Here is an 11,285-nt window from a genome sequence, read left to right on the forward strand (position 1 = left end):
ACCAATGTACAGTGCGTTTCAATAGTCTAGTCTCATTGTTAATGTATCGTGGATCTAAGTGGCCAGATCAGCCAAATCAAAGTAGGGGACCTTCTTGCATACTAAACTGAATTGGAAGAAAGCATTTTTGTGGCTGCCTCCAGCAGTAATGCTGGGTCCAGAATAACCCCTAGGCTCTTGAATGAGTGAGCAAGGGTCAGTTGAACCCCATCAAAAGTGGAAAGCACCATGTCCTTTCAGACCTCAGGCTTCCCAACCAACTTTGGCTCTGTCTTGTTAGGGTTCCGTATTAGTATGTTCCTCGGGTATTTGAAAGAATGATTGTGAAGACTGTATTTCCTCGCCCCATATAATTCCTCCCATATAATTATGAAAAAAACAAGTTATTGTTATTTGGTTATTTATAGTCTGCCTTTCTTGCTGAGACTCAAGGTGGATTACATAGTGTAAGTCAAATATAATCAACAGCATGGGGTAACCAATGAACTGTACAGTAGGGTTTGGACTATAGAAATCTGAAAACAAACAGATCTCAAACAGATCTGAAACAAAGCATGAACTTTTAAACATGATACATTAAGGGGTGTAGAACTACCTAGTCTGGAGCATACTTACAGTGGTAGGTAGCAATACAGTAAGAACATAAGACAAGCCATGCCAGATCAGACCAAGGCCCATCAAGTCCAGCAGTCTGTTCACACAGTGACCTACCAGGTGCCTCTAGGAAGCCCACAAACAAGACAACTGCAGCAGCATTGTCCTGCCTATGTTCCAAAGCACCTGATATAATAAACATGCTCCTCTGATCCTGAAGAGAATAGGTATGCATCATGACTAGTAGCCATGGATAGCCCTATCCTCCATGAACATGTCCCTTCCCCTCTTAAAGCCTTCCATGTTGGCAGCCATCACCACATCCTGGGGCAGGAAGTTCCACAGTTTAATAGTACAGACCAGAGTCCCTATCCCTTCACCAGTGCAACCTTCTGACCATTTAATTAAAGTACAGTCCTATTAAGCTTTACAAAAAGTCCTCTTGAATAATTCTGTTTTGCATAGTTTGCAAAAGTCAGGAAAGTGGGAGTATTCCTAACCTTGTCAGGAAGGCCACTCCATAAGGTGGAGGCCACAACAGAGAATGCACAAGTATGGGAGTATTTCAGATTTTGCCCATTTGCAGAATGGTACCTGTAGAAGGCCCTGCTGGGATGAGCAAATATTTCATGGTGGAGCATAGGGAGAGAGGTGATCATGCAGATATAAGGGACCAAGGCCATGAAAGGCCTTTTATGTATGTGATAGCCAGTACCTTCAATTGAGCCTGTTAATTGATGGGTACCCAGTCCAGTGATTACAGAATAGGAGTGATGTTCATATTCTGCCTAGCACCTGATAATTATCTAGCTGCAGCATTTTGAACTAACTGGAGTCTCCAGACTGACTCCAAGGAGAGATCTATATAGAGTGCATTATAGTAGTATAGTCTCGATCTTACCATAGCATGAGGCCAGATCAGCCAAGTCAAGGTAGGGAGCTGTCTTGCAGGCTACACTGAATTGGAAGAAAGCACTTTTTTCAGCTGCAGTAACTTGTTACTCCAGAAGTAATGCTGGATCCAGTATAACTCCAAGGCTTTTAACTGAGTCAGCAAGAGTTAGCTGAATCCTATCAAAAGTAGGAAGCACCAGTTCCTTCAAGGTATCCACCTTCCCAACCAGCATCAATTGCATCTTGTCCAGATTCAGTTTCAATTTATTGAAATTTATTTAGTAACAGATTTATAATAGTCAACATGTTAGTATAAATCTTTTTCAAGTCTCTCTATGGCCTATGCTAGGAAGAGGGGTATTGCCTCTGGTGTGATCAGTGACTTCAGCTGTGCTTGAGATATGCAGACTCTCATTTGAGTCTGAAGGTAAGGCAGGATATAAATATTTTAAATTTAAACATCTGAACTGGATAACTTTAATCCTGTAACAAGTTCACTTTGGCCAGTTCTTTAAACACCCCCCAATGATGTGTTTGTTTTGAACTCAGCTGCTGAATGGCAAGTGGATTTTTCTGCTTAGTACAGAATGTGCGCAATATAGATACCTGCTCGTATTTGACCGACTCTAATGTCTGATAGCTACTGATGTGAGTGACTAAAGCGCCTGTGCCAGGTGCCTCTTGCACTGAGCACCATGGCTTTGCCTCAGGGGTTTAACAGGGAAGACACTGTACTCTGGAGGCTTGTGCAAAAAATTCTATTTTTGCTGCATTTATTCTGAAGCAAATTCAATTTATTCTGAGATACTTGCCCTTAATCCCCAAACATAAGAAATACCTTCCAGTAACAATGTGCAGTAGCCAAGGTGTAAAATGTAATAAGAGTACGAACTCTGAGACTTAATGTATTGTGGCAGAATGCTTTATGTTCTGTACTAATGTATATTAGCCTTGTCCGACTTGAGAGCATTTGACAAAATAGCTGTTTATAATTTTAAATTTTTGAATATTCTGCTCTTTGCATATAGTGTTTGCAGTCTTTACAACAAGCCTATATAAGAGAGGTCAGTAGTATTCCCAAGTTGCATGTGAGGGACTGAGGCAGAGAGATGTGGGGAACCCAACGAGTTCATGTTAGGACTAAGATTTCAGCCATGAACTTCCTATTTGTAGCCTGACTCTTGGCCACTGTGCTATGCCAGCTCTCAATTTATCTTTTCCTTCTTGGATTAAAACTGTAATTTCTGTGTTTTGAAAACGTAGGACTTCAGCTCATACCAAGATGTCAGAACTGTATTTGAAAGGGAAATAGTCAGTAGTACTATTCCAAAACAGTAGCTTATGCAGTAGATTCTGCATTAGTTCTCACGCATTTGTGTGCACAAGTTCATTGAATTTAGTTTGTTTTGCAGACATCTCCAATATGTAAAAGAAGCTAAAGTCTGTGTTTTAACTCTTAATTTGTACAACAGTGATACATCACAAAGTGATTCCAATACAAGGGATTTTTGGATGAACATGCAAGCTGTCACAGTCTACCTCAAGAAATTATCAGAACAGAATCCCTCTGCCTCCTATTACAATGTAGATGTTCTAAAGTATCAGGTAACTTTATTTTTTATTTTGGTTGTAGGAGCTAAAGAGTTTTTAGAATCTTTAGATTTTTTTCTGTGTTAGAAAAGAAGTGTCATAATAATCCTTACTTGTCTTGCAGAACTATGTAGCCATTGATTCTTTCCTAGATTAATGTATTATAACATTTTCATGTGTTGCATTTATAGAAACTTCTGGTATTTCATTTGTAATGTTTATATTACAAATCTGAAATCTATATACCTCTGCTCTTAGCTGTGCCCTTGGCGGTAGCACTCGGTTGGCTTTTTGCTGGGTGGAATAATGGGGAAAAGTCAGAATGAAACAGACACTGCACAGGAAATGTGCAATGTAGACCACCACAGATATTTTGGAGCTAGGAATTCATCATATTGACTTAAACCCAAACCACCGAATAGAACAAGAGTTTGCAGAAAGGATTTTTGTTTTGGCAGTCTTCCCTTCTCAAGGTAGCCAATTAGCCCCTAAAAACTGCTCCTGGGAGGGGAACCTGGGGACTGCTGTGCCAATCCTCATAAGGGGAACTGGTGGGAATTGTCTCCCCTTCTTGCATGAAATCTTGTGCAAGTAAGAATCTCCCCTTCAATATGGTTTTTCCACTGCAGACTGCAGCACTACCTACCTCATGTTTCTGATGGCTCCTCAGCTGTGATGAACAGCTTTTCAGGGGAGAACAAGACACTGATTGGGAAGTGGTGGATTGGCAAAGATCCCTTTCCTAGACGTTCAGGGTGCACCTTGTCTCCAAGCTAATAGGTGTCCTTTCATCTGAAAATGTTTCATGGTGCCATCATATGGACTGCACAGACATTTTGCAGCAGTATGGTCAATTCCTACGTATTTTTAATGAAACTCTTTTGAGTGAGGATGTTGTTCGGTGCTGAGCACAAAGTGGAAGCTGTCTAAGCACCGGATAGGAAGAGCCATCTGTTTACTAATCATGTAATTTAGAGTTCCTTGTTGCAAAAAGGGAGAACACAGGAACTCAGCTGATAATTTAGTAGCCAGTTTACTTTTTGGCTCATGGGACACCTACACTGTTTACCATATGTATGTTTTTAGAATTTTCTTTGTCTTAAAATCTAGACCATCCTCTTGAACTGTGTGTTTTCTGGTTCAGCTGTTGACAGTTCTTCTTTTTCTAGGTAACTCCAAAATCATTTCTGAGTAATTATTTTTAATAGTTAGAGGCACTATTTCTATACAAAAAGAGAAGTAAAAGAAAGTCAATATAGGATAAGGGCTACAGTGTCAGACTAGGACCAGAGAGGCTCTGGCTGAGATCCTCACTGTGCCATGAAGTATACTCGGTGATAATGCAATTAATAATTTATTCTTTTCTTGTTGTGGACTATAGTGAAAAAGATGCTGAATCGTTTTTATTTTGCAAGATTAAATCAAGTGCAGATGAGCTCTTTGGAGGTCAAATAATGTTTCTGGAGAAATAGAGAGGCAAGCGCATTAGATAGGAGATCAGGGGTTTTTCACACTGAAAAACCCGCAGGATGTGAGATACTTGGATCACAGCCACAGCACTGGGGAACCTGCATTCCTGTCCATTTTCCCTACCAGAGTTCCCCGAGGGTGATTAAACCCTCACCGCAAGTTCCTTCGTTGCATGTTAAGGGGGATGTTAGGAGACCCAGTCATAGATGTGTTTGGCCCTGAGCTGCAGAGCTCCCATGGTGTTCCCAGGGTAGCATTTAAGTGATTGTTTATTTTCAAAGGTATCTTCAAATGGCATCCAGTCTACACCTTTAAATCTTGCCACATATTGGAAGTGCAACGCCAGCACCACTGATGTAAGAGTCGATTACAAATATAACCCAGCATCTATGGCCGTGCCAAGTATGCTGTCTAATATACAGGTCATGGTGCCAGTTGATGGAGGTGTAACAAACATGCAGTCACTTCCACCAGCAAAGTGGTAAGTTGATCTATATTTGCTTTTTTTTTACTGCATGAAATTCATTCTAGTATGCTGGTGGTGGCGGTGATGTGTGCTGTTTAAAAAAATGTTTGCAAAAGGCAGTACTAAAAAAAATAGTTCTGGTACTTTGGTTCTTGTAGGTTATCTGGGCTGTGCAACCGTGGTCTTGGTATTTTCTTTTCTGACGTTTCGCCAGCAGCTGTGGCAGGCATCTTCAGAGGAGTAACACTGAAGGACAGTGTCTCTCTGTCCTTCAGTGTTACTGTCCTTCAGTGTTACTGTCCTTGAAGTGTTACTGTCCTTCAGTGTTACTGCCCTTGTTACTCCTCTGAAGATGCCTGCCACAGCTGCTGGCGAAACGTCAGAAAAGAAAATACCAAGACCACGGTTACACAGCCCGGATAACCTACAAGAACCAATGAACTCTGACCCTGAAAGCCTTCGACAATAGTTCTGGTACTTTCAGCTAGTCTTGGTATTTCTTCTGTGTTATCCAGGGTCATGTGCAAGTTTTTGTGAACCCTTGGGGACAGGCTGTCCATGGGCCCCTCCCCCCCATCTCCCCAATCATGGCTTCAGTGGAGGGACCAGAGTGCAAGTCTTTTGCACTGTGTTTAGCTACAAATGGTGCTAGCAGGTATGAAAGGAGTGTAGAAGAGTTTGGGGCTCTTTTCCTACAATGCTGCTGCTTTAAGGATGCAGGAGTTTGTCCCTGTGATGCTGCGGAGTGACCTCCCATTTCCTGATAGTAATGGTGTCTACAGAAGTCAGCACAGCATGCAGTTCCATTGTGCTGCACTCCTTCTGCTGCTGTTAGACACAAGATTGGCCTAGTATCTCTAGTTGATCGTGCTCCCTCTGCCAGGCCAGGAGCCTCAGCAGCTGCCCAGCCTTGCAAGTTAAACCAATTGATTTTTTGGACCGCAAAGTTTCTGGTTATTGCAGCCCCAAGGGTCAAGGGAAGGAGTGAAGGTGACGAAAGAATAACAAGAGACCACGTTAACTTGGCAATAAAATGGCCACAGCCTTTATTAAGTACTATCGTAGGAGCACTGGTGCAGCATCGGGCAACGCCTCACCCCAGCCTTTCTGCTGGGGGAGCACCACAGGATGGCAAGTCCATGAGTCCCACCTAGGCATCCTCCACCACTGGGTGGTTGCCAACTGAGGGTTGGAGACAGGCACCAGCACCCAAGCTGGGCATAGCGTCGACAGCTCCACCCTCAAGCGTAATCACTCATCATCAAATGCCCACAGCTCCTCTGGGAAGGGGTCCAGGTGATGGTTTGAGTCGGGGGTTCATGCCCAGAACCTCTCCTCCTGCAAGCTAGACTGGGCATCTGCAATGCCATCATCTGCACCTGCAACATACCAGGTTGAAAAGGAGACATTGGCAGGGGGGCACTTGGCTTAAACTGGTGGAACTCTGCATAGGAATCGCAGTATTAGTTGCATACCCCTATGTATGAATAGGAACATATGAGAGAAGAAGTCTGACAGATTCTCTGTTCACAATGATGGGCAGATAGGGTTCTTTTGTAGGTGTCTCACTTTGTGTGTCTCACTTCGTGTGCAATTAAGCGGCAGAGAAGCGCAGTGATTGAAGGAGTTCTTGAGATTGGAAAGCCATGCTGGAGGCAAGTTAGGAAGCCCTGGGGGTCTTAGCATGTGCCCAAGCCTCCAGTTGCCTATCTGTTGGCTGGCACCTTCTTTTTTTGACCTTAAAAATTCTTGTGGAAATTTTCTACCTTAATAATAGTTTTGTATTTTATGTATTGAATTCTTAGCGTGTGTCTCCACATGCCCATGAATCTATAGTGAACCGCCAAATTGACATTGTCTGCTCTGTTTTTAACATCCTTGACAGTTTCTTTTTTATTTAAAACATATTTGTCCCCCCAAATATCTTCTATTTAGCTATTCAGCTTTCAAGTAATGGTAGAAGCTTTTTTTATGTGAACGACTACAGGAGATTTACTGTAGCAGTGTTTCTTTAGATCTGCAGTTACCTCATAATCAGTAGCCAAACTTTTTCTTGCAGGAACGCAGAACAGATGAAAGCTTTTTGGAAATTATCTACAGTTTCAGAAAAATCAGAAAATGGAGGTAAGAAAATGGAGGTTTCACATGGGTTTCAGGTTAATGTATAAATAAAAATCTGTTAATCACTGGTCTTAATATCAAAGTGGGCTAGCTCTTAGCATTTTTATAATTTATTTTTTTCTTTACATAATTAATTCCTTAATATTTTCAAATCAACAAGACTTTTTTTGGTGTAAATGGTCATTTTGTACTTGGGGTTGTACAGGAAACATGGGACAGAAATCCTTGAACACCAGTGTGCAAAACTGTAACTTCAGATTTGCATGCAATCATTATCTTAATCCGGTCATGCTCAGTGGCTCTCTGACATGCCAGGTATGGCTCTTCTGAGCACCATTTGTCAATGTGTTACCCTCCACCCCCCACCCATGTTCCAGGAAAGTGGGCCAAGCTGTTGCCCAGCAGGACTTGAGTTTGGTAGGTAATTCCCTCTCTGAAACAGATAGCATCAGAGGGTCTAGAGGAGGGTAAGTTGCATGCCAGGGATAGCAGCAAATGGCCTGTCCCCCCTGCCCTTCTCTGCTGCCTTTGTGCTCTTATTCCAGCACCCAAGCAGTGAGCAAGCTGGCCGTGGAGAAGAGAGTAAAATCACCATCATAGCAGCTGGGGAGGTACTGTGAAGGCCTACAGGGAAGTAGAAGAGGGTACACTTGTCTTGCAAAGAGATGCTCTACAATGCTGCTGGCTGGCTCAAAGCAGGCTTCTACAGTGGGAAGTCTGGGCACCCTTTACTTCATCATCTCTGCCTCCTTGCTCTCTCCTCAGCAAGAGGCAGAGCAGACTCTTGAAGCTGCTGGTCAGATCCAGTTGAGCAGGCTCAGCCACAAAAAGACAGGTATTTTGCCCATCCTTCCTTTGCAGAACCTGCTGAGCTCTTAGCTTGCCATTAGCACTGTGAACTTCAGACATTTACTAAAACCCCATACATTTGCAAGGTGCACCACTTATTCTTCATTCCTATGCATGTTCAACTGAAAGTCCTGTTGAACAAAGTCAGAGTTTCTTTTGAGTAAACATGCATAGATGACACTGTTAGTGGCATCATGGTCCCTGGGTTGGCTTTGAATCTGGGGGCTTCTTAAGCCACCCAGCCCTAGCCTGGGAGATGGAGAGATGGGAGAGATAAAAAGGAGCTCTTTAGAAAGTGAGATGACTTCATCATTAATACAAGCCCAAGATAAAACTAACAGTTTGTCTGTGATGATGATACCAGGGAGTTCTAAGACTGGCCCAACAAATGTTGCTGAACAAGTTGGTAGGACAGGGCATACCACTGTTAAATGGTAATCCATAAAACAAAACTCCTTGCAAATAGAAAACTTTGTACCCCATCTCCTGCAGTTTTGGAGTTCAAACTTGAAGGGAATTTTTAACAAAGGGAAGCTTTAAAAAAAACAAAAAAAAAAAACACATCCAACCTAATAAAGAGTTCTGGACAACCTGAAAACTTGCACACTGTTCTATATCATAAATCTGACATGCAAGCCCTGTAACTGACCTGGCATTTAAAAGCAAGCCCAATAATAAAGCCCAGCGTGATGTTGTCATGGTCACCAGCATCACCCTGGCTGGAAGAAGAACCAGAAGGGGTGACAGCACGCAAGTGCTTGCTCTCCATTCCTCTTGCCTGTTCTGTCCTTCTCCCGCCACCATATCTCCCCCTTACGATTGTGGTTTCCAGTTCGTAGCTGGGTATAATTAAAAAATTGGTAGCTGCTAAGAAAGGGAGCTCTCTGCAGTGTGTACATTTTGCAGCATTTCTTTGACCATATTGCTTGAAAGTATTCTTCAACTAAACCTTTTTAATATACCCAACCATCTGAATGTTCTTTGCAGAGTTTCCAGGAATCAGATATATTTCCTGTAAGCACTGTCTGTACTCCATGCAGACCCTTGCATTTTGCTTCTTGAGTCCATATTGCCAGGTGATCCAGTTCTCCAAATTGCGTACTGTTCTTAATGAGGTGTATTCTCTCTTTTTCTTACCTGGATAGGCTCTGGCTCCCTCAGGGCCAAATTTGACCTTTCAGAAGGTCCCAGTAAGCCCACAACACTTGCAGTGCAGTTCATCAGTGAAGGAAGCACTCTTTCAGGAGTAGACATTGAACTAGTAGGCACTGGCTATCGACTTTCCTTAGTAAAGAGGAGATTTGCCACTGGTAAGAAGCATAAAGTTAAGTTACAATGGTGGACTAAATGTGTTAGTCTTTAAAGTGTCTGAAGATTCTTTGTTATAATGTTATAATGATAGATTACATAACTTTCTAAATATCTGTGAGATGTAATCAGTGCAGGGCCAATAGCAGTCAGACGTTTATATTATGTGTCTCTCTAGTGTTTGCCTCAGTCAGCACCGTAAATATGCTAGTCTTATGTAAAAGCTAGAATCTGTAGTGAATGCCCTCTGAGGAGTTCTGTTTGGACCAGGCACCCTAGTGCATGTCAGTCATAGGTTTAGACATGCATCTCCTCTTAGCATTTTACTGTGTTAGCTGTAGCATCTGTTACCTAGATTGTGAATCCCCTGTAAGATATGTGCACTAATTTGACATTTTGGGATAAAAGCATAGTGTTCGATGTGCTTTTTCTTAATTATTTTCGTATTTAAATAGAAGAGAAATATTGGCAAGCAGTAACAATTGATGTATCTATTTGGGTCTCACTTTACTGATAACACATTAACTAAAGTTTTTGTGTCTTTTCAGGGCGATATATGGCAGATTGCTGATCAAGCCTGTGGAAGGGGGGGACCCAGTTCTCAATCAATACTTCATTCTTACTACCTTTCCAACAACACTATTGCAACACATACACTTTTGGGGAAAGATGACTATTTGTTGCAGTTTATTACACAACAAAAATGCACTTTTAAAAAATAAGTCATTTAAAAAATATTCTTTATAGTAGCACTGAAGCAAACTCCAACACTATCTATAAAAGATCTACTGCAATACTGAGGAACAAGAGTACTCAAAAGGTTTAGTACCCTAAGAGCCAAAATAGCAGTCTTCATAGTATTTAGATTGTGTGGTGCTCTGACACCATAAACTACACAATATTTTAGCTTTCCTAATTATTACTCAACTATAATATCTTTCAGTCCTCCTTATTGCCATTCCATAAACATTGTGGCAAAGTCATTTTTGTTTCACTCTTGTATAGTCATGTGCCATATCTTAGAGAGATGTATACAAAAATTGATTTCTACATTCTATATATTAAGTATACATTGTTTTATTAAAGATTGTTTTAAAAATGTAAAGTGCAATGTTTTTAAACACAGACAGCAGAGATATTTACTTCTGCCATTAGTTAAATTTATGGGAGTTGTAATTTTTGAATTAATGCTGTAGATTAATTTATTTTTATATGGAATATGTAACATTTGTGCCTTTTTTAAAACTGTGCCTGTCAAGATGTTGTTAATGTGCCTCTCATTTCTTTTTTCAGTGCATAGATCTTCTGTATAGAAAACATGGTATTTTTTCGGTATAATAAATACAACTTTATATAATTCCCTATGCAGGGATATAAAGGGAAATATACAATAGCTATAGAACAAAAAATATTAGATGGCTTCCTTGTGGGTTAATTGCAATATATGCAACCACTGTAAAGGGAATAGCCTAATTCTGATACATTCACAGGAAAACATCTTTATGCTCAAAATTTTAACTTCATTGTCACCAAAGATGTCTAAAATTCTGAAGGTGCATTAAATATTTTAAACTAATTTATAAGAGAACAGTTGTAGCATTTCCCCTTGACTACAGTTTTGAATATTCAAGTGCTTTCAGAAATGTGATATGAATGTAAATGTTTCTTGTGATGAGTAGCTTTCATTAAGGGTTTAAGCTGGGCAAAAATTACTATTTGTCTTAATTGCAACAGCATTGATAAACTAAACGTTTAAAGCTTTGGATTGGTCTCTGATCTCTTTGCCCCATTTTTAAATACAGTAGCAAATAGTGGCTCTAAACAATTGAAGTGATCCAGTGGGGTAATTTTTAATGTCATTTACTATTTTTAGAGTTTATGTACTATGCTGTTAAGACATTATTAAATGCTGAAATCAAATGTTTTGGGATACTTAAAGTCTGTAACCAGCAACTGAAAATCTTAGATTACATCTCTGAATTCCATTTGTCTA

The 11,285-nt window shown here is 40.8% G+C and overlaps 1 protein-coding gene across 1 annotated transcript in view; it reads left to right on the top strand.

Annotated features, from left to right (window-relative positions):
• FCHO2 (FCH and mu domain containing endocytic adaptor 2) overlaps positions 1-9,880 on the top strand; it is a 77,308-nt gene extending 67,428 nt beyond the window's left edge. The window contains exons 22-26 of the mRNA XM_056848249.1: positions 2,961-3,093; positions 4,830-5,029; positions 7,074-7,138; positions 9,130-9,294; positions 9,841-9,880. Coding sequence (XP_056704227.1) covers positions 2,961-3,093; positions 4,830-5,029; positions 7,074-7,138; positions 9,130-9,294; positions 9,841-9,863 — 586 coding nt within the window. The 3' untranslated portion in view covers positions 9,864-9,880. The remainder of the gene's footprint in view (positions 1-2,960; positions 3,094-4,829; positions 5,030-7,073; positions 7,139-9,129; positions 9,295-9,840) is intronic.
• Positions 9,881-11,285: the final 1,405 nt, after the last annotated feature.

This window comes from Euleptes europaea, chromosome 4 (assembly GCF_029931775.1).
Source record: "Euleptes europaea isolate rEulEur1 chromosome 4, rEulEur1.hap1, whole genome shotgun sequence".
Classification (NCBI taxonomy): domain Eukaryota; kingdom Metazoa; phylum Chordata; class Lepidosauria; order Squamata; family Sphaerodactylidae; genus Euleptes; species Euleptes europaea.